Source organism: Dryas octopetala, chromosome 5, assembly GCF_963921425.1.
Source record: "Dryas octopetala chromosome 5, drDryOcto1.1, whole genome shotgun sequence".
Taxonomy (NCBI): Eukaryota; Viridiplantae; Streptophyta; class Magnoliopsida; order Rosales; family Rosaceae; genus Dryas; species Dryas octopetala.
Window position 1 is genome coordinate 12,823,355 of NC_141370.1, and position 21,928 is coordinate 12,845,282.

A 21,928-nucleotide genomic window follows, 5' to 3' on the forward strand; every position below is an offset into this window, starting at 1 on the left:
AATTTTATGCATACCACACACACACTGACACACATATACATATGTGCATTAATTAAAACAGAGTGATGTCACTATGATGTTGGAGATGAAGGCTAGATGAGGGGAGGGCAATTTGAGGACCATATATATATATATATATATATATATATATATTTTAACTAAGATTCAAAGATGACTGGGATAGAATGAAAGGAAGAGGATTTCCAATGGTTCATGGTGATTAGGATGATAATATAATATCAAGGCGATTATCAGATAGGAATGCATGCTTAGAAGAATAAAATCATTTTGTAGGGCAGAACCTAACCTAGTAATAATCTTATTTTATACACTCTTGGATTGTAGATTTAATTAATCTAATTAATAAACTTTATTTGATCTAAGAGAGATACACCATCCCATGTGCTTCCCTTACCTTTCAAACATATTTTATAGTTAAGTTGAAACAATCTAACAATAATTGTCTTTGCCTAGAATATGGATCATATTAAAGCCTAGTGCAGGTGGGATTTAAGAGGGACAATAGAAATGAAATGGGATTCATTTCTTCGTTTTAGGTACAAGTGCAAAAGGCTTGAACATATTATAATTGACAAATAAAGAAGGCTAAAAGAGACGATCCATTGTTGTCGGCTCTTTTGCTAAAAGTTGTACTAGAGGATAGTAGTTTCGAATCCATAGGGCAAACTAAAGATGAAGTCTATTTGTAGCTCCATTCCCACACTTTAGAATCTGAATTCTCTTTCTTTTGGCCTCTTTTGTATCAAAGAAAATAAAATTTATTTTTTTTGTCAGACAATTCAATATCTTATATTATATATTATTGGATTGTCGATTTATACTACATATTTAAATAATAATTCATTTTATCAGTAATTCGGATTAATATTTTGACAGCATAACATTTTAAACAAATCTTGATAAGAAATATTTATATGTTTACCAAATACATATTGTGTAAAGCATCTTTCGGCCAAGTATTTAAAAAATGAGGGAATAAGGCCACTAACTACCCAAACACATGGCTAATTGATTTATTAAATTTTGTAATCCATCACCATAAAAGCAAATTGCTACCCTAGCTACATCTATCTCTCTAAGACGTGAGTGGTGGTGGGGTTTTGAATGAAATTACTAGTCGCACGTCAAATTAACATAATTCCATTACAAAACTTAAAAGAGATGGAGTTTAATTATCATGATTAGATTTGAGGCCCCTCGTGTGGTGGTAAGAATTCTTCCATTTTTATATGACAACTTTCTCTCTTGGAATCAAGTAGCTAGGCAGGTATAAGCAAAGGTGATCGATCATGGTGTGTGATAAAAAAGAAGAAGTTGAAGAAAGAAAAAGGTAACTAAAGTTGGTGTGAAAATGAGGTTAGAAGGGTTAGAGAGATAGCTAAGGCATATATGTCACTTTCAGTGAGAGATGGGAAGACGTGCGTGTGATATGGATGGAATAAAGGCAAGTTTTGAAGTGAAGCTTTTGATGGCAACTCTTCAAAAACACAAAGAAACCCAGAACAACTCAACTCTCGTGTGCCTCACGGGATACAAAAGAGAAGCAAACGATTAAAGGCCCCCCTCACCCCATAAAGGAAGATGCTGGATGCATCTATACCCTATAGCAACTTGCCTAAGCCTTCATCCTCATCCATCTTACTTTCCTCTCTTTTTTTTTTTTTGTTCCCATCACATTAACATCTCCATCTTCATCAACTCCTCTTGCCAAATGGCAATTTGACTTGGAGCAGCCACGTGTTAGGATGCTGACTTTTACAGTCAAGTCATCATCCAGGTCACTTTTAATGGATTGTTTTGGTGGTTCAATTGTGCCACTTGTCAAATTGTAATTAGTTGAAGTGTGGCAATTAGTTAGATTAGTGGGGTTGTTGAGATAAGTGGTTTAGCTACCAGCATATAAGCTGTTTTCTGTTGTAAAGGTGAGGCGTGAATTGTATAAGGTTCCTCTGTTCTTAATAAAAGATTCCAGTGTTCTTCTTGATTGGGTAAAGGTTGAACAAGGTTCTATCATTGGTATCAGACCAGTGCTCGGTTCTTGCTTCCCTTCTCTTTCATGACCAGAGCGTCTACTCGTGCTGCAAAAATGGAAGCTCGCTTGTCCAAGGTTGAAGATGCGTTGACGGAGATTTTGGGTCACCTCAAGTCCATCGATTCTTGTATGTCCAAGGTTGACGGATTTAGAAATTTTTCTTTGTGGGCCGCCTATTCCAATCTCTTTGATGCATTTTATTGAGCACATTGTATTATTTTAGAAAAGATATGAATTAATAAACTGAGTTGTTATGACAAATTAATGAGGAAAATTGGTTGCACAATGACGATATATAGACCCCACTAACCTTTATATGGGTATGCAAGTTATTCAAAGGTCCTTAATGGTTAATAAAGTGATTAAGTCTATAAATACATGTTTTTTTGTTCTAAGTAATCCTAAGAAAGAGAGCATAGAAGGAGATGTGAACTCAAATGTTCTAGATTTGAACACTAACGGTATAAAAATACCTAAGTTTATATGATATGTGTCATTTGTGAATAATTCCATTTATCCTACTCGATAGGGGAATGCGTCATAAGAACAAAAAAAACAAAAAAACTAATGAAGAGATGGTATTGTAGCTGAGTTACTTGTCCAACAATAATGCTTTAGGATGGGCTGATGGCTTCTTGACCTAAGCCCATTGATGTAAAGTTGGGTAGTGTATTCGACAAACACCAGCCTGGACTAGTTTGGTTTGCTCACACTTCTGGTGGAACAGATCTTGCAGATTCGAGATTCTTATCAGAACTGAAACTTATTTTGTTTCGGAAGGAACCAACATGAAAACAGAAATGATTATGACAGAATTCATCATTTTGTTAGTTACAAAAGGCTTCTTCCATGAAAGTCTTCAACAGCCTAAAATCTTGTCTTAAGTCGATGATACCAATTCCCATGTACAAGTGGAAGCAAACAAAATGATTATACTTGAACTCATCATTTTGATGCTTGTTTTTTCCCTTTTGATATCAAGGCTTATAAGATAGATAAAAACTTGTGTTGGACTGTTTCTGCCGCATTGCAATACTAAGTGGCAAAACACCCAATTAAAAGATAACATCTCTCCGGATTTAATGACCATTTGAATAAAACAAAAATTTGAAGGGATGCCATTCTATAAATGTTTCGACAGATGATGGAAACAACCCCATGTCCTTGAGAGTTGAGACTTCGCTCTGGGAACCCTATGATAGGTAGATACCTTCTCCCAAGTACTCAAGGTATAACCCAAAATATTCCATTTAAGGTTCGGTTTAGTTCCTAAAAACTTCTATCTTACGAATTGGGTTATTTATTAATTTTTTTTTTAAAGAGCAATATTAATCAATTACATACAAAAAAAAAAATTGTATTACTCATAACGATAAAGTCAAGTACACAAATGTTTCTCACCAAAAAAAAGTACACACATGCTCAACACATTGGATTCTACAACTTAAAATGATTTTCTTTTTTTTCAAAAGTTTGCAGCGGCCATGCTCTTTAGTCCCTTCTATGTTCCGCCACTGTATATGAAGCACTCTTTATCACTTTTCTGAATCCAACATCCATCAGTATCTTGATCGGCTTCTTACCCTGTAATGCCAGCTCTCTGAATCAGTATCCAAGAGCATGAATAGGGCACATGAAAAGCGTCAAGCAACAAAAGGGAAAGGAAAACAGTGTGATCACCTTGGTGAGCGGGAGTAAGTGCGTGAACGAGCACGGGTACCGGACCGAGAGCGAGATCGGGAACGAGAACGGCTCCGAGATCGAGAATAATATCTTCGGGAACTCCGGCTTCTACTTGGACTTCTACTGTGTCGGGATCTTCTGCAGTAAACACATTTTCCACAATCACATACAAGAGGACAAAATTACACAATGCCTCTTTGTAAACATTAAAATAAATTAATTGTAATATCACGAACTCTAACTCGTTGCTAAAAACAGTATCTAGCATTTGGATCGAGGGTGTTTCCATTTTATGGGGATATATGAGTGATGGGTTTAGTTTATAGATAATAAGGTTAAAGTCTTAAGTTTATTTACAGGATATGCAAACACAACATGTTGGGTAGATTCAAAGTTTTTTGACACTTAAAACGAACTCGAAATGACACAACCAAACACAATTCCCACCCCTAAATTCAAAGTTGCAACCCGGATCGATCATGTAAAATGAAAATTCAACCACCTTGGAGGAGAATGGCTGTAGCTCCTGCTACGACTACGACGTCTAGATCGACTTAATCGGCTTGTTTCTGCAAGTTTTTCCAGCCTCTGGCGCTCCTGTTCTCGTTTTTTAGCCATTTCAGCAGCAGTATCTTTCTTAACTGGAAAAGGCAATTAATACCAAAATCATATTATATAAACATGCAACACAAAAGTACCACAGGACCCTTCTCTACCATCACCTACTCCAAGGTAAACATCATGATATAATGAGCCAAAAAGTAGACAGGATTACTCTTTCCAACTGATGATTACAAATTTTAAGACAATTAGCCGTTTAACTTCTCAAATTCATAAGTTGAAGAGCATACTTTGTTTGTTCAGTTGCTTGCTCATAATCCTTTTAAGTCGTTCTTGAGGAGTTTCTTTCTTCTCCACTGGTTGCTGCTTCAATGGCCCAACAGAAGCACTTGTCTTAGTTAACTTCGCTAATGCTGAAGATGTGCTGCATAAAAAGGAAACAAATAAACTTACAAAAGTGGGAAATATATAGTTACAAGGATATAGAAGAACTCAGGAGACAAAGGTTAGAGGACAAAAATAGGAAAAATAATTAATAAGCCCTCCAATCTAGACAGACATCAATTACATTAGTTTTGGAAAACCTAAAACACGAAGAAAAAAATAGATCTTATGATCCAGGCTCCATGAGATACCTTGGTGATGGTTTCACCACCTTGGTGCCCTTATCCTTGTCAAGGGATGCACCTGATGCAGGATCAACATGCAGAGCCTCAAGTATGAAACCAGTTGAAGGCCTGCAGGAAAGCAGAAGCATTAGGGATACCAATTTCAATAGTTTTGTTTTGTGTATGTCAGAAGTGTTTATAGAAGATCAATTTCAGGGAAACAATGAGCTTCAGAAAGGAAGCCTCCATCCCTCTTCCTCTTGGCACTTAGAGATTTCCCTAAGCCTGATCTATTCTAAACCACAAAATTTTGCCGCAGGTAACAAAATGGGGGAAAAGCTGCAGCAGAGTAAAGACTGTCCAATGAATCTTTTGCAAGAATTAAAGGTCGAGTGCTCCGACCGGTTTAACACATCATCCCGTGAGGGAGGAGATGGAGGTGGAGAAAATCCTTCACGCTTTGATTCATCCTTGTCCCCGGAGCCCCCAAATTCAGTAATATATTCAATCTTAGAAGTCGTTGGTTTGCTTCGATGACCATCATCTGAGTGTCGCCCACGAGGATAACGCCTTGAGTATGATGGTGAGTAAGATCGAGATCTTGATCTGCACACACAAGTAACAATAAAAGACATCTACCAAGTTCCTTTTGTAGAAAGATAAGAATGTCCATAGCAATGATAAACAGATTGTACCTCCTTGAACGAGGATAAGCTTCATATGTTGGACTTCGTCTGGTTTCACTGCATACATAAATAGGGTGCAATACTATCATAAGTGCTATGGAATGCTAAACTCAACCACCTAGCACCAGGAGCAATAGTCAAATATTTATGTTTGGAAAAAAAAAAAAAAAAAAAATTTATAGTTTTCTACCGGTATGGATCATGGTGGAGCACCCGAGTTCCAGTTATTCTTGCAGCTTCTCTTTCTCTCTCCCTATCTATCTGAGAAGCCTTCCTTCTTTCCTTGCGGCTCATCTTCCTCTACAGATTTTGGAAATGAAAATTATGCATTGATAAACACTAGAATCGAAAGGTCATTTAACCCACACTTGTGAGAACTTACAATTGCAGGATCACCTTTGATCACTTCCTTTTGCCTTTTCTCCTCCTCCTTAGCTTTCTTATCCATGTAAACAAGCCAACCATACCTTTTTATTCCAAACTCTTTTGCTATTTTATCCATTCCTTCATCACCGCTATCATCACTGTTGAAATCATCCTCATCATCATCTTCGTCATCATCTTCATCGTTATCATCACCATCCGAAAAATGGGTCTCCTCTTTTCCATCCCCTTCATAAGAAAACCCCACCTGGGAATAAGAACCCTTACTGGCAGAAGCTTGTTGCAGCTGAGACCTGCCACATATGCATCAAAATATAAGACATGAAGTCACAACAAGTCAAAGGAACTGAGTTTATAGTGTCCATCATATGTAAAGACCCACACCCGTGAAAATGTAAAAGAAAAAATCGAACCTCTCAGGTGCAAATGGAGCAGCAGCTTTGGTCTCCATCTCTTGATTCACGTGTAATAAACCCTCGTCATCCGTAACTGTTTATGTACAAAGCTTAAACTGTGACAATCTTAAATTAAAATCCCTCGTGCATTAATAATATAATGGACTTAGAAAATAGTTTACCATTCATTTACCCCCCCAAAACAAACATATCTAATATGGAATCCAAAGATTGATAACTTTTGTATTTCATTGTTTCTCCATAGATAATAGTCTTAACAAATAGGAAATGGATATTGGATAAAGAAAAACAATCTATAATCTACAATGAAGATGCTGATATAATTAATGTAATGGAATACATGATTAAAAATTAAAATAAAGTACCGACATCCTCTACGACGATGCTTAATTAAATCCCGATAACGCTCAAAATTAACAAACTCTTCTAATTCTTCCTCCTCTTCCGACTTTTCCTGAGCTCGGAAGTGTTTTGAGTCTCGAATAAAATCAAGAAGGGCACGCCCATCAAATCTGCGATTCCCATACATAGAAAAATCAAGCCCCATCCTTTGCAAACTAAATAAGCTAATTCATTTTAGAGCTCTTCATTTTATCACAAAAAAAAAAAAAAAAAAAAAATAGAGAAGCGAACTGCAATTTTCACCTGTCAATTAAAACGTCCTGTTTCCCATTCCAAGGAATCCTGAAAGAAACAAAATTTGAACAAAACGACATCGTTTATGTTCACGTTCATATGCATATGCAAATTTCTATCTGTGAACAAATTAGGATGAAATTGAAGCTGAGAGACATACAGTCCTTGCTGGTCCTCGGTGGCCTGGTAGAGGCCGTCGTCGCGGTACAGGCGGCAACGGGAGCCGACGACCTGGATGGACTGCTGGGGGTCGCCGCGCCGCTTGGCCAGGAAAACGGCACGTCGTTGAGCTCGCTTTCGAGCGGCGTCCATCATGTCGTGGACCTTCCTCTCCGACCTCCTCGCTTCGTGCCACATCTTCTTCAACCGGATTCGATCGATTCGACTGGATGAGTTGCGCACCAAACAAAGCTCTAACCCTTTCTTCTACCTATTGCTCCAGTGACCGACTTATTTCTTGAGGAAGATTGAGAGACCAAGAAGAGAGCTATTTGCCAATTGGCATTTTGGGTCTGGACCAGAAACTTTGGCATTTTGGGTCCTTGGCCCAAATACTCAAGCCCAAATTTGATCCATTTCTTTGCTCGGCTCCATTGGAGTATGGATCTAAAATAAATAATTTATATTTGAATTTTTCGCCCGTAAGTAATCTTTTGCTTATATTTGAAGGAATCAAATTCTAAATCTATCTTAATCCCAACATGTTACCTCACTTCAAGTAATTTTATAATTCGAACCGTCCACTTTTTATGACTCACTTTAAAGATGATCATTGTAAAAAATTAACTAAATCGGAAATCATTTAGTCATCTAACTATAATCAAATAGCTAGCAGCCAAAGAAAGAACACCTATGTTCTCTCTCCTTCACACACCAGCAAGCTTCCATGAGGGAGATGGGTGCTCCTACGTCTCTCTCCCTCCTACCCCTTCCTTCTCTCCTCTGTTTTTTCACCCGTAATGGGTGTTGTTCATTCCCTGAGCTCTGTCTCAACTGCTCTCCTTTCAATGAGAGCTCTTTTCCCTTCCATGGGAGCTCTTCTCCCCTCTATGGGAGCTATTTTACCCTTTACCTTTTCTCTTTTATCTCCTAATCCTTTCTCCTACAACCCCCAATTTAAAACCCTAGATTCTATGCCTACACCTTCATCTCTCTCTCTCCTCCTTAGTACCTCACCTCCATTATCACTCTCTTCTTCAACCTTCTCGCTCCACAAACCCCAAATCTGAATGGGCATTCCTCATGCCTTACTTGCCTTTCCGGCGAATTCCGGCGAGTTGTCTCAGTGGGTGCCGTGTGGTTCGTCCCCATCACCCCATTACATACCCATCTCTCTGTGCTGCTCTATTTTGCAGGGGCCATGTTTGTCGTTCTGGAAGGTGATGTTTGGATCTTGGTGTTTGCCTAGCACTTTTGTTGAGGTTTTTGTTTGGGTTTTGGTTGCTATTTTTGTTGATAGAGTGCACGTGTGGTTGTGGCTCATCTCACAGCGAACCCTCGTGGTTGGTGACGAAGTTCGATCTTGGCGGCGGTTGCTCCTCCCTGTTTCATGATTAGGGTTATTGTTTTTCTTTTCTTTCCTTTCTGTAAGCTCAGCCTGTACTTTATCTTCATGAGTTGGGCATCATGTTTAGGTTGTTTTATGTTTGGCCCTGACCCTTTTGTTGTTTTTTCCTGGCTTGGTGCCTCTTTAATGAATCTCTTCAGACAAAAAAAAAAAAAAAACTATGATCAAATAAATAGACTAATACTATTTTTGATAAAAACATATAAATAGTTGTTATTATAATCAAATGACTAAATAACTTCTGATTTTAGAGATTTTTTATAAAGATGATTTTTGAAATGTGACCTAAAAAATGAATGGTTCAGATTATGAGATAATATCGTGTGGTGGGCACAAAAGGGTGGTTAGTTTCGTATTAACTTGCTAACCAGTTAACTTTAGAGCATTCTTGTATAGAAATTGTTTTTTTTTTTTTTTTGCCATGATATAGAGATTGTTTAAACATGGCATGAACACTTATGTTTTGTCCTTTTCAATTTCCAATTTTCATTTCATTTTGTATATAAAAGAATTTATAAAATATTAATTTTAGAGTGTAAGAAGCTGAATGATGAGTGTTAATAATATATAGGATCTTTATTACGAATTTTAACCCACTAAAATGCCTATTTTATAATGTTTCAAGCAATTTGGTAAACCTGTCAAATGCATCGTGTTTTGCGGGTTCGAGTCAAACCCAACACGACTCGTTAATTTATGAGTGGCAAAAACTCCAACTTGAACACAACCCAACCTGTTAGAAATAATTTAAATAATAAAAATAAAAATTTAAAAAACTATATTACTCATTAGCTCCCCCCGACCCGGCCACCCCAGATTCCCCCTTCTCCCCCCTTCGGTGATCCCCCTCGATCCGGCCTCCTCCCTCCCCCAGCCCAACCCACCGTGCCCCCAACAACCCCCGCGTGCGGTGCGCCCCAAGCCCAACCCCCCGCAGCCCCAGCCCCTCCTTCATCCACACACGCGTGCTCAGGCAGGCTACTGGTAGAGAGAGCTAGAGAGAGAGAAAGCAACTGAGAGGTGAAGTGTGAAGGAAATGAGGTTTGGTTAGGGTTCTTAATATAATTACTAAAATGCCCTTCTCTTAACTGGTGAAACGGGTAACATGCGAATTGACCCGACCTAATCCGTTATCTTAATGAGTGACACTGATATCAACCCAACCCGATAACCTCGAATCCAAACTCGTAAATTTGCATGTCGTATTAACGGGTCATGTGTGTTTTTACCAAGTCTACAATTTGGGCTCGTTTTCTAAGGTGGACCTCTATTTACCAGAAAAATGAAAGTGGACTCTTATATTCTAAGAACCGTCCCTTAATAATACTACCAAGATTTAAAGAAAATATAAAAAGTAACTCAACAACTTTGGTTTAGAGATCATGCTGTGGATTGTAGAAAGTTGGAAACCCGACCAAGAAGGAGAAACTCAATGATGTTACTTTAGAATTAATGCTTTGCTCAACAAATGAAAGTCATTGATGCATGTAGTATTCAAAAACGAATTTTCAAATGTGTTAGAAAAGTTGTTCAGCCGATGTACATGGTTATGCCGACTACTACTTTGTTGCTTTTGCATTAAAATTCAAAAGACATGGGACACTAGCTACTTGACATGATCAACATTCAACATTTGGCCCATCATTTTCTTAGCTTGTATTGTATAATTGGGTGTGGGAGGGTCAAATGTACAGTCAAAGTGCGTGGTTCATGAAGTCTACTCTTCAATTTTTTTTAAACAAAGTGATAACTAATAATATGGGGGACTGCAGGGACCAGAAAAATGGCAACGGCATAATTGGCATCCACCACTTTGTTAAATCTTGGTCATGAATAAAAGAATAAAACTGTGGCATATATCTACACTCCTCCTATGACGTCTTGCCCAAACTTTCTGGAAGTAAAACACTGGATTTCTGGGTGGTCAATACAAACTTATGAAGCAACTCTTAAATTCTACCTATGGTCGGCTCTATCCATCTGTCACATTATATTATAGTTGAAATTCAAATAATATTAGAAATTTTATTAGTTATTGGCTGCAATTTCTTCACCAATCTGGTTAATATGAGAGAACACATTCAATGATTGGATTTAACACACTTATGAATTTAATAATTCATTGAAGTAAATTCAACGTTTGAATGTATTGTCTCTCACTTGTTCCTTGTGTTAAGTCTCTCATATGAGTCGGATTGCTTTCTTCACCAACTAGTTTGTGGTTTAGTGGTTTTTCTGTCTATTATATTGAAGAAGACTCAAGTTCGATTCCCCCTTCCTCATACAGAAAAAAAGATGTAGTTAATTTCTTCAATCGAAAGTTAAAACCCCTCTTCTCTCTCAAGTTTGAAATAAATTAACTTCATTTTAACCGTTGTTATATCTAATACCTAGTTCAATTTTAGTTCATGATCTTTTTTAAGTTCTGTTTTGGTTCACTAATTGTTCCACTTGTTCAATAAAAGTCCAATTCGAAATTTCAGTTTTTGGGTTTATGATTTTAAATCTTTTGGGTTGTGTTTTCTTCAATTATAGTTGAAGTCTAAGTTGTATTTCATCATTTCTTAGTCATATGAACCAATTTAGAGTATTAGAATTGAAGAGAATTGAAGTTGGGTGAAGTTTGAAAAATCTAAAAAAAATTTTATGGGAAAAATTAGTTGTTTCAGGTACCCTACTATGGTATTAATTATTTTGAGTTTTAGAACTCTGATTTGAATGATGTTTATATGGTTGTAAAGAGGAGATGCAAAGTTTCAAAACAAATATATGTTTGTTGAATTTGGATGAGATTTGATAGAGTAAAAGGTGGGTTAAATTTGAAAAAATAAATTTGGACCTTTATTGAATAAGTGGAACAATTAGTGGACCAAAACGGAACTAAAAAAAAAATCATGGACTAAAATTGAACTAGCTATAAAATAAGTGGACTAAATCTATAACTTTTTCTATCTAATATATATATTTATTTATCTTATCAGATAATCAACTTAGCATATAATTAGAGAAACAAATATAAGGAGTGTATGGGAAAGTGAAATTGTTAAAATCTAAAGATTAAGAGTATGTTTGCATGTGATGACTGATGAGTATATGGGTGCTAGAATTTTGGAGGGTGCTCGGGTGCTATTTCTTTGATGGAACGCCGCCCCGGTCAGCTGACAGCCACCCTCTTGATCATCTTGCAGGCTGCAGCCCTCATCAAATTGACATTTATGCATGCATTGATTAATTACTTTGATATAAAGCTTAATTAATTTGTGTAATGGATTGCCGATTAGTATGTCTTAAGCTACTCCCAACTTGTTGCGAGTTATTTGCCCAATTTCTAATTATCCCTGGCTTAACCAAGACCATTGATATATTTGTGATATATATTGAGTGAGTGGGGCAGCAAATTAACGTAAGCACAACTTGGGAATTTTATATTTTCGCGTGTTCTGGCTCTCAACTAAACTACATATACAAGTCTACTCATGTATAATAAATTAATAATGTATTAAATGTCATTAATATCATAATTAACCATACTTCATTTCATTTGTTTGTTTCAGGAGTACTCTACGGGTATGATTGAAAAATTGACTGAATCAAGTGGAAGGACGGTGAATAAAAGATGGAGGAGCCATGGGCAAAATCAGGGTGGAGTACTGGAGTAGGCATATGAGGCGGACTACTTCGGAAACCTAAATGTTTAGGGTAACCAATATTTATAGATAAACCCTTTAAATATTATGATGATTTTTGTGACTACTTACCTTAAATTGATCCAAAATAAAATTAAGTAAATATACAAGAAGAGTCGAGAGTCTCATTTATATGAATTGCCTCGGATACTAGAATCTCAAAGTTAGTAAAATATTATTTTTATTACTGGATCTTATGTTAATTTAATAGCATAAGATTTATAGTATATATCAAATCTTATTGGTAATAAGATTACATATTTAATTAACATCGACAATCCATATCATTAAGCCAAATATTTCTAGTGTCTTCCAAAGATACTTAGGTAGTGAATTATCTCCTAAGCACTCGATGTCTCCTTAGAATAAAACTATTAGGACAATAATTAAGAGAGAATGCTTAACAGAGGATTCAAATTCAGGTTATTCTTCCATTTCTTCCATTTCAAATCCAGGAAAGTAATTTGGAGAGGATGCTAGATATTTCTTACATTTCTTCGCACACATTACCAATGGACCCTAAGTTATTCTTTCATGCAAAGAAATTGGTTTTTTGAGTGCCAATTTACGTTTAGATAATGTAATGCACCTACCCATGTTTTTGCCAATAATGTTCTCATTGTTCAATTTGGATAGGGGATGCCCGAAAATTGCCTCAATCATTTCCTATCCTTGTAGATGACATTTCTAGTGAGCATCTCATGTTTCTAAATAGCCATTTTTTTTATTACAAAAAAAAAAAAAGTCAATAATCACACGACTTTAAGCAGAAAGTGAAACCTAACAATCACCTACGTACAACTGTTGTAGTCAATATTCATTAACCCATTTCCTCTTCCATAGAACTCACACTCATTATGATAAATTCAGCATAACCAAAAATTATCAAATACAAAGCAGAGGGTATAACCATAAAGTCAAGTTCACTCAGGTGATGCATGAATGACGACTACAACCCAAAACCCACAAACCATTTCCCTTAATCACGTCAGATAATTTTCTCCGCAAGCAAACAGAAAATGTGCCAAATTTTAAAACTAAGTGAAAATGAAAATTATTTTGTATAACTACAATATTATTACATAGTGTAATTAATTTATGTGTTATTATATAATTATAAATTATATTTATAATTATAGAATATAATATTAATAATATCTACTTATATTATTTTTTTTAAAAATGTTTACTTATATTATAATAAGTCAATTAATTATATCAAGATATTTCATATATAGAAATTAATTTCTCCTAAAAAGGAGGAGAACAGGTAACGATGACGCGGACCAACGAAAACAAAGTCTGGAAGGGCCCCACCACCAGCTCCCCATACGAACTTTCTCCTTCCTATTAAAGGCCTCCGCCGAACAAGAAAAGAAAAGAAAAGCCAAACAAGCCATAGCGCTCTCCAGCCCAGCGCGCGAGGTCCTTCGACCTCCGCACATCCCCACGCGCGGGGCGGTGGCCGAGCCGATGTCTGAACCCCACGCGCCGCCACCCCCGTTGCCTCTGCCGCTCCTGAAGCAGCGGTCGTGGTCCCCCGACGCCTACCGCGACGAGGCGTGGCACCGGCGCAAGAGCAACAGCAGGAGGAATAAGCAGCAGCGGAGCAAGAGCGTGACCGACGAAGACCTCGACGAGTTAAAAGCTTGTATCGAGCTGGGTTTCAGCTTCGACTCGCCCGAGTCAGATCAGCAACGCCTCTCCGATACTTTGCCCGCTTTGGGTCTCTACTACGCCGTCAACAAAAGCTATAATGAGTCGGTGGTCTCCAAGTCCAATACGACGTCGTCTTCGCCCACGCCGTCCGAGTGCGACTCCCACTCTCCCTTGGGCAGTCCCCTTACCATATTCGGACCCGGTATTCATTTTTACCTTTCTCATCAATTGAGTTTTTCTTTTCCTCTTTTGTTGAACTTTTTTTCTTGGTTTCGTTTATTAATTTTCTGTTTGTTTCTTGGGAAAATGGGTTCAGGAGATAATCCGCAGACGGTGAAGGCACGGCTGAGGCAGTGGGCTCAGGTGGTGGCTTGCACGGTGAGGCAGAGTTCGAGCTAGCTAGCTCATCAAATTGTCAATGGTTGGTTAATTGTGAACCAAACCAAACCAAACCAAACCAGACCAGAGTTATGAATGTAACCAAACAAAGTTCAAACATCAACGTCAAACAACCACTATGAGTCTTTGATATGATGATAATATTCATATTTCACTATTTGCCACCCCACCCACCACCGACTTCACTTTGAAGGACTAAAAATAATTTAGGGTAATGTAATGTGAACACCAACTTGTTACTTGTACTGGGATTGATTCACTTTTTGCTTTTGTTTCTTTAATTGCTAATCTGCCTCTTTTATGTTCTATTTGTCTTCTCTCTTTTCTTTTCTCCTTTGGCTTTTGGCTACTTAGCTTAGGTCCAGTTCGTAACTAGACTTGTGTCTGAACCCAGATGTAAAAAAGGTCAAATAGATTTTTGTCTGTTTAAATGTTTGTGTCTAACCACAAGGAATGTTAAATTTGTCCTTTGCTTTTTTATGGTTAATTAAGGAAAATGAACAGTAAAGTGAACACAAAAGGCTTCATGTCTTTTACTTTACGGAATACTGCAGCTTCATTGCTTTCATGAGTGGGACTCATATTCTTCCTTGCAAGGGAAGGCAATGGAGTGGAACTATAGTACATTTTATTCATATATATGTCATACTTTCATGTTAATCCATAAATTTTAATTTCAATGTACGAATACAATCTGATGGCCTCTGTGAGAACAAATGTTTGAATGACTTTTTGGCAATGCAAATGACTTTTTGTGTAAGCAATCAAGGGTTAGCAACCAGCAGTGGCACATTCATAAAGAGTTCCAACCAATGCTTGCCCATTGTGGGCCGATCTGGGCCCAGAGTTGTTCGTAATTATGACAAGCCATTATCATAAAACCCAATATCAATGGGCCATTATTAATGTTGTACACTAAATACTTGCACACGAAAAATTATTATATGTGATCGTAACACCATTTAGATTATAACACATGTACTATTTTAAGGGTATTTTTATAATATTTAAGACCCGTTTGATTTACGGAATTGATTTCTTGGAAAATCAATTCCTTTGCATTTTCCGGGGGAAGAAAATGTGAAATTTCATTTCCTGTATTTGATAATCTTGGAAAAGTAAAGCATGAATTACCTTTTTATTTCCATTATCATGTTTGGGTTGTGTAAGAATTGAAAATGAAAAGTGTCAATTTTCTTATTATACCATCATTTATTATTTATTTAAAGAATAACAATAAAGATAACATTTTAAAATAATAGCAATGTTAAACAATAAATGTTTTCTTAAGAGGGGGCAAAACAAAATCCAAGCTGGAGCAAGGTTTCATTTTCCTCCCAATAAGGGCATCAGATTCCCTTGGACCATGAATTGATTTCTCTTTCATGTACTTACTAAACGTGGGAATGAAATTGATTTCACATTCTTAAGCTTTCAAAATTTGAACCAAACGGGCCTTTAAGGTTTAGAAATTAATTATTATATACGTGTTACAATTTAAGTGAATTGGTAACACCATATCGGTTATGCCACATAGTATTACGATCACACAAAATCATTTTGAAACACATACGTTTGATTATTAGACTATATGATTGCTCATGAGTCATAGCCATTCCTAGGTTTTAAATTTTTCTAAAGGAATTATGATTTATGGACCTACATATACATTCTTACTTTTGCCATTTACATTCTAATAATGAAATTTTCTAATAGACTCGATAAGCTTTTTGGGAGTATGAGAGAATTGGATCTTTTGACATGTAACCATTAAATATTCCCATCCAACAAGTGCAAATCTTATTTGCACACCCATGACCTAACCCATAAATCTTTTATGGGTGTATGTATCCTTATATGCACACCCAAAACCATTTGCATCCTAGAAATGCACATTTCTTTTGGTCCAAAGGATTACAAAGTAACAGGAGGCAAGTGTTCGTGTGTCATGTATCAGCATATAATTCTGCCCTTTTAAGATTTATTCTTCATAGTTGACCAAAGTTTTTCATAATTCACTAGGGATTTGCTTATCTGATTTTATTTTGTTTACATAACTCTTCTTGAATGAACTGGTGGGCTAGCATGCTGTATAAAATCTTATACAATTGGTACACAATTAGTATATATATATATATATATATATATATATAGAGGTATTGCTTTCTAGCTGGTTAGACAATCTTATCTATATATTTTTATTATCAATCAGTTTGACATTATATATTGTCACACAATATATTCACACGTCACTCTACTTAATCATGGTCCTAATCCAACGTTTGACAATCTCTAACAAGAGAACGTACGTTTCTATTGATTTCACCTATGTATTTTTTTTTTATTTACAAAATCAACGGCATAGATCTAAAGTTGTGCAAGTATATTAATTTTCTTTGTATAAAATATTGCTGATCAAGTTGCCAATAAATAAGCCTAGCTAATTGCTCATTGTAAATGCTAAATCCTTTTCCCATGCTTTGAAATTAAGTTGGTGAATTGACATTCGCTCCTTCTTTACTCCTTGGAACCATGCATATATCTTGCATGTTACTATAATAGTATAATGTACTTAATTAAAGAAAGTTTCAATGGTATTATGGTCGTTTTGTATCATTTTAATCTTCCCGAAGACCTATTTGTCGTTCAAAGACGTGTCTAACTATGTTACAGCTAGCTCCTGTAGGATTCAGTCAACTTGCTAGCTAGTTAAATATATATGTTCTCGATCAATCTGGCTATGTATTATTGCCTAAATTAAAACCTACGCTTCAAACTTGATTTTTATTAAGGGGAGGAGGACCAAACTTGGGTGCAAGTGAGGGAATTCAACTGCCTTCTCAACCCAACTGGCACTTCAACAACTGCATTTTTTACACTAATTAGAAAATTAACTTGTAGATGCAATGTTATTGATTAGTCATTTTAATTAATTATATTGGGTATTAATGTATTATGAACCCCAAGGCACGTCGGGTCCGCATGATTGTGTCAATGGTCATATTATACAATTATTCACTTAGTCCGCTTCCTCATCTTTTTGCCCTTTTCTTCTTACATCTATTCCCTTCTATAGACTGCATCTCCAGCAACAGATATGATTAATAGGATTTAAGTAACAGAATTAATCACATCAATATATTAACTGACCCTTTATGCTATTATATATATATATATTGTTACATTAAACAGAAACAAATCATGAGATATCTTAATTCTAACTCATCACCTCACTTATATATCTTTATCAATTGGGCTAATGCTAAGTGCACAATCATATATTATTGTTAGATGACCATTCAATTGGGTTTTAAAGACTTAATTAACCTAAGCTTAATTAAGCGGTTGGGGAATAAATCAACAATAGATATCAAGCTAGCACGGTTTCTCACGTGGAAACATAGACAAATGCAGATTAGGTGTAAGTTGTGTAACTCTATCACATGATAAGTAATATCTGAAGATGAGGGTTGGAAGTTTCAAACTTAGGATATTCTGAAACCAAAACTCTAATAATTAATATATTATAAAATCATTGAACCTTAAAGTTTAAGCTAATTAGCTTAAGCTAAGAGTACGTGAATGAGTGAATTGAATTATCAACATTATATATCAAGCTCACATATCAGATCAATTAACAAATGATTCTTAGTTATATTTTTCTCTATTTTATCGGTTGATATTTCAAGTTTGAATCCATTAATTTTATATATCAATACAATTTTTTTTTTTAAAGGCTAACATATATATATATATAGAGAGAGAGAGAGAGAGAGAGAGAGAGAGAGAGAGAGAGAGCAAATGACAACAATGGTCCTCAAACTTTACCCTTAATATTACTTTGGTCAACAAACTTGTTTTTTGAATTCAATTTATAATCCGCGAACATTCACCAGTGTATCACTTAAGTTCATTCCGTCAATTTCATCTATTGTTTTCCCTCAATTTTAGTCACGTGTCAAGTATGTGGGTCACTTTTAAAAGATAAAAATGATAACTCATTCCCTCTTTTTTTTTCTTCAACGTGATATGCGTGATTAAAATTAATGAAAAAATATTGAAAAAATTGATGTAATGAACTAAAGTGATACACAAATAAAAGTTCGTGGGCAATATATATAATTCAAAAAATAAATTCGTAGACCAAAGCGGATACTTGAGATAAAGTTCAAGTATCATTACTCTATATAATTCTCTTATATATATTTATGACCATTAACCTTAATTTGCAGCATTTTGAGAAAATGACTTTTATCTACATTTATATATATAGTTCGTCACTTTGACTCCCTGTGCATGAAATTTCAAAGGTTCATTCAAGTCCTGGACGCCTACAAAGTAATGCTTGCAACAAATTACCCTACGATTGATGACCTTGACCCAATTCGACAAGGGCATGCATATAAATGCTTTATATATATAGTGGCTGAAAATGACTTCCCACTAAACTATGTTGGTGTACAATTCTCAACAGTTTAAATGCGATCAGATCGAGAACACTTTCTTTGAATTTTCATGATCAGGAACACTTTCTTGAATTTTTTATCAGTATTATACCCCTGTATATATCTATGTGCATGCATGTGGATGTGCATGTTTGGGTGTACAAGACAAATGAAATGTGTTCTCATCAAGTTTACGAAACTTCTATATTGACATTAATTTGTCTCTATCCAAAGCCCATAACTTGGATCGTATCACAAAGAATATTTCTCCGACTAAAGAGAATAATTGATAACGTTATATAAATTTTTAAAGATATTATACGGTTAAAATCGAAAAAAGGAAAAAGGAAAAAGGAAAAAGGAAAAATCTAAATCTAATATTATTTCGAAAAATTATTATTTGTGATAGTAATACTAATTAAATATATAACACTTCAAAAAATATTTGTGTAAAACAATTAACGGAGGTAGTGGCCTGTAAAGAGATGCAAGTCAAGACTACAAAGTGATTAAATTCCAACCTTTAATTTGTCGTAGCATGATATGAAGTATGAACATCAGAATATGTGAGGCTTCGTCCACTTCACGCTATCATTCATTAATCACTAACATTATTCAGCTCCTGGAAAACGAAAGCCGGGATAGCTTTCGCTTCATATATCCTTTTCATTGAAGAAAAATCATCCATTAATATGATTTTTGTTGTTCAAGATTAATTGGTAAGGGACAGAAATCCTATTTACAAATTAATAAGCTCCACCAATTAATTACAAATTTAATTCCAAACAATATTCTCGATCGCTATATATTGAGTATCCATGCATCGATCATTTCACTTTGGTTAATAAACAGGCTTATAATAGATGTTAATATGTATAAATTTTTCTCAAACTAGAACGCCTGATCTTCATTAAACTTTTTTTAATAATTTTTAATCTCATTCTTGACAGAATCTTTTTATTTTTTTATTTTTTAAGTTTTCAGTAATGCTACAATTACCACATTTTTATACCACAATTTCATACCATCTTACATGGCATTCATACATTGGACACTCAAAATAAAAAATAAAACCTAAAAAAGAAAAAGGAAATACTCTTCCAATAAAGTAATGACACATCAGGTGGGATACAAATGTGGGAAAAAAAATGTGGGACAACTAGTATTATTGTTAAGTTTTATAGATACTAGCTAGGTACTTTATATTTCAATTCCCATGCACTTATCCATTCTTTTTACAGGTTTTAAGAATCCACATAGATCCAATATTGCATTCTATATAACTTGTAAATGAAGTTGCTTAATTAGGCCATATTTGATTGATAAGGTTGTCTGCATCAATAAGACACTCAATGTATTTGAGACAGATGAACCTGAAATGTCAGCAATTATTTAACTTAAGATATATATTAAGAAGATCTGTCATTAATGTTCCAAGCTAATTATCACCAAATTGCAATTAATTGGTTCAAGAGTTCAAAGGTAGTTTGGTAATATATTTGACATAATTAATTATAGAGATAATTAGGCTTGAGTCCTTTTAAAAAATAGTTTTTAGATGAAGACCGGGAGTGTTTTAAAATTTATAAGAAAATCATTTTAATTCATAATAAAGTCCTTTAATTTATAAGAAATTTTTTTTAATTCATAATAAGTCCTCTCCCGATTTGAAGGGTATTTCCCTTCTTAGGGTATAGAGTGGGGTTTGTAAAGGCTGCATGTTAGGTTTTAACTCTGGAATTTTAGACGGAGTCCAAAATTTCGGAGTTAAAACCTAACATAAAGCCGTCAAAGAATAAAAATAAAAAAACTTGATTAAAACCCTAAATTACTACCGATCTTAGCCTTAAAAATACTCAAAACATAAACTGCACTCTAAATCTCTCTTAATTATATACTAGTAAGGTAACTATCTAACCTTTTCAAAAAATAGGTCCATATATAGTGCATAGTACGTAGTGCTTTCTCCCATTATTTCTATTTGACTGTAAGGCCATACTTTGTTATAAAAGATAACAAAGTAGTTGTAAACTTGTAATCAGATAGAGTTCAAAGCAGTGTTTTCAAAGGCGAGCTTCAGGCGCGGCTCAAGGCGCGAGTCATGGCGAGGCGGCGGCCGATTGCGCACGACGTCGCCGGACTGTGAAAAACGACTGAAAGGCGACGGCAAGGCGTTGAAGGCGTACGCCTCTCGACGGCAAGGCGCTGAAGGCGTTGAAGGCGTCGCCTCGCGACCAACTCTGCGGGATTTTTTTCAACCTCTGTTCTAGGTTTTTTGCACCTCTGTTTTGGAGAAGATCGGTTGGAGAAGAACCCACTCTTCCAACCGAGTAAGATCGTGCAAGGCAAAGGTTGACTTGCAGTTATGGTGATGGCCATCAGGCTTTGGTCTTACAGCCTAAACAGTCCTAATACTGTTTTTATTTATTTTTTAATTCAAAAATATTTTAAAATATTAATTTTTTTACATGTGCTGAAAAGACAACAATACCCTTGCTTATATATATATTTGGGTCTTATGTTCTATATATATACTTATATATATATATTTATCTATTTATATATGTTTATATATATTTATAATTTTTTTATTATAAAAAATATATACCGAAAAGCTTACGCCTTAACGCGTTGAGGCTTACGACTCGCCTTCTACGACTAAAACGCCTCGCGTCATGTTTTTGCGTCTGAAAACACTGGTTCAAAGTTTAATTAATTAGAACATCTAATTTTTTGTACAAATTAGAAACATCTAATTATTAATTAATGAAGTTGTACTATACACGTACGTACACCTAGATGTTGTTAGGCTGTGTTTTGTTAGAAAAATGAAAGATGTATCTATCAGAGTGTCAAAGAGGTAGGAATTGCTACAAGATGTGATCAATCAGAGGCCATATATATCTAACAAATTTTGATTGTCATCACTTGAAATAATCTGAAATGAAAACATAGAAAAACTAGTATCAACCAATAATTTAAGTAATTTAAAATACGTTACACTAAAAATAAAGTATCACAAACGCGGCGTACATATGATGAAAATTATTTTAAAAGATTAATATGTAAATTTGTAAGAGATAGAATATGAGGTGTGCAAAATGAAGGTGGAGATTAACAAGTGGGAAATGTATAATTACATTCA

The 21,928-nt window shown here is 35.3% G+C and overlaps 2 protein-coding genes across 3 annotated transcripts; one reads left to right on the plus strand and one right to left on the minus strand.

Annotated features, from left to right (window-relative positions):
* Window positions 1-3,399: 3,399 nt before the first annotated feature.
* On the minus strand, window positions 3,400-7,492 carry LOC147284444 (CLK4-associating serine/arginine-rich protein). Of its 2 annotated transcripts, none has more exons than XM_086243785.1 (13): window positions 7,188-7,492; window positions 7,037-7,075; window positions 6,761-6,903; window positions 6,389-6,464; window positions 5,974-6,268; window positions 5,782-5,891; window positions 5,601-5,648; window positions 5,308-5,511; window positions 4,933-5,034; window positions 4,588-4,721; window positions 4,239-4,377; window positions 3,734-3,871; window positions 3,400-3,637 (listed from the first exon to the last, which is right to left on the minus strand). In XM_086243785.1, the coding sequence occupies exons 1-13, from the start codon at window positions 7,382-7,384 to the stop codon at window positions 3,613-3,615; spliced, it is 1,650 nt and encodes a 549-aa protein (XP_086099911.1). In that variant the 5' UTR covers window positions 7,385-7,492; the 3' UTR covers window positions 3,400-3,612. The 2 variants fall into 2 exon arrangements, with proteins under 2 accessions (XP_086099911.1, XP_086099910.1); XM_086243784.1 differs by having other exon boundaries at window positions 3,401-3,637; window positions 3,734-3,874; window positions 7,188-7,491.
* Window positions 7,493-13,656: 6,164 nt separating this feature from the next.
* LOC147284445 (uncharacterized) lies at window positions 13,657-14,646 on the plus strand. The gene is made up of 2 exons (XM_086244675.1): window positions 13,657-14,141; window positions 14,256-14,646. The coding sequence occupies exons 1-2, from the start codon at window positions 13,754-13,756 to the stop codon at window positions 14,336-14,338; spliced, it is 471 nt and encodes a 156-aa protein (XP_086100801.1). The 5' UTR covers window positions 13,657-13,753; the 3' UTR covers window positions 14,339-14,646.
* The last annotated feature ends 7,282 nt before the right edge of the window (window positions 14,647-21,928 follow it).

What these genes read in the sequence shown, in the direction of transcription:
- LOC147284444 (XM_086243784.1), bottom strand. Translation starts at nt 7,384, where the DNA reads ATGTGGCACGAAGCGAGGAGGTCGGAGAGGAAGGTCCACGACATGATG. An exon ending in ACCGAGGACCAGCAAGGACT is followed by an intron (nt 7,076 to 7,187) that starts GTATGTCTCTCA and finishes TGTTTCTTTCAG; the next exon opens with GATTCCTTGGAATGGGAAAC. An exon ending in GTGGTGAAACCATCACCAAG is followed by an intron (nt 4,722 to 4,932) that starts GTATCTCATGGA and finishes CTTTTTATGCAG; the next exon opens with CACATCTTCAGCATTAGCGA.
- LOC147284445 (XM_086244675.1), top strand. Translation starts at nt 13,754, where the DNA reads ATGTCTGAACCCCACGCGCCGCCACCCCCGTTGCCTCTGCCGCTCCTG. An exon ending in CCTTACCATATTCGGACCCG is followed by an intron (nt 14,142 to 14,255) that starts GTATTCATTTTT and finishes AAATGGGTTCAG; the next exon opens with GAGATAATCCGCAGACGGTG.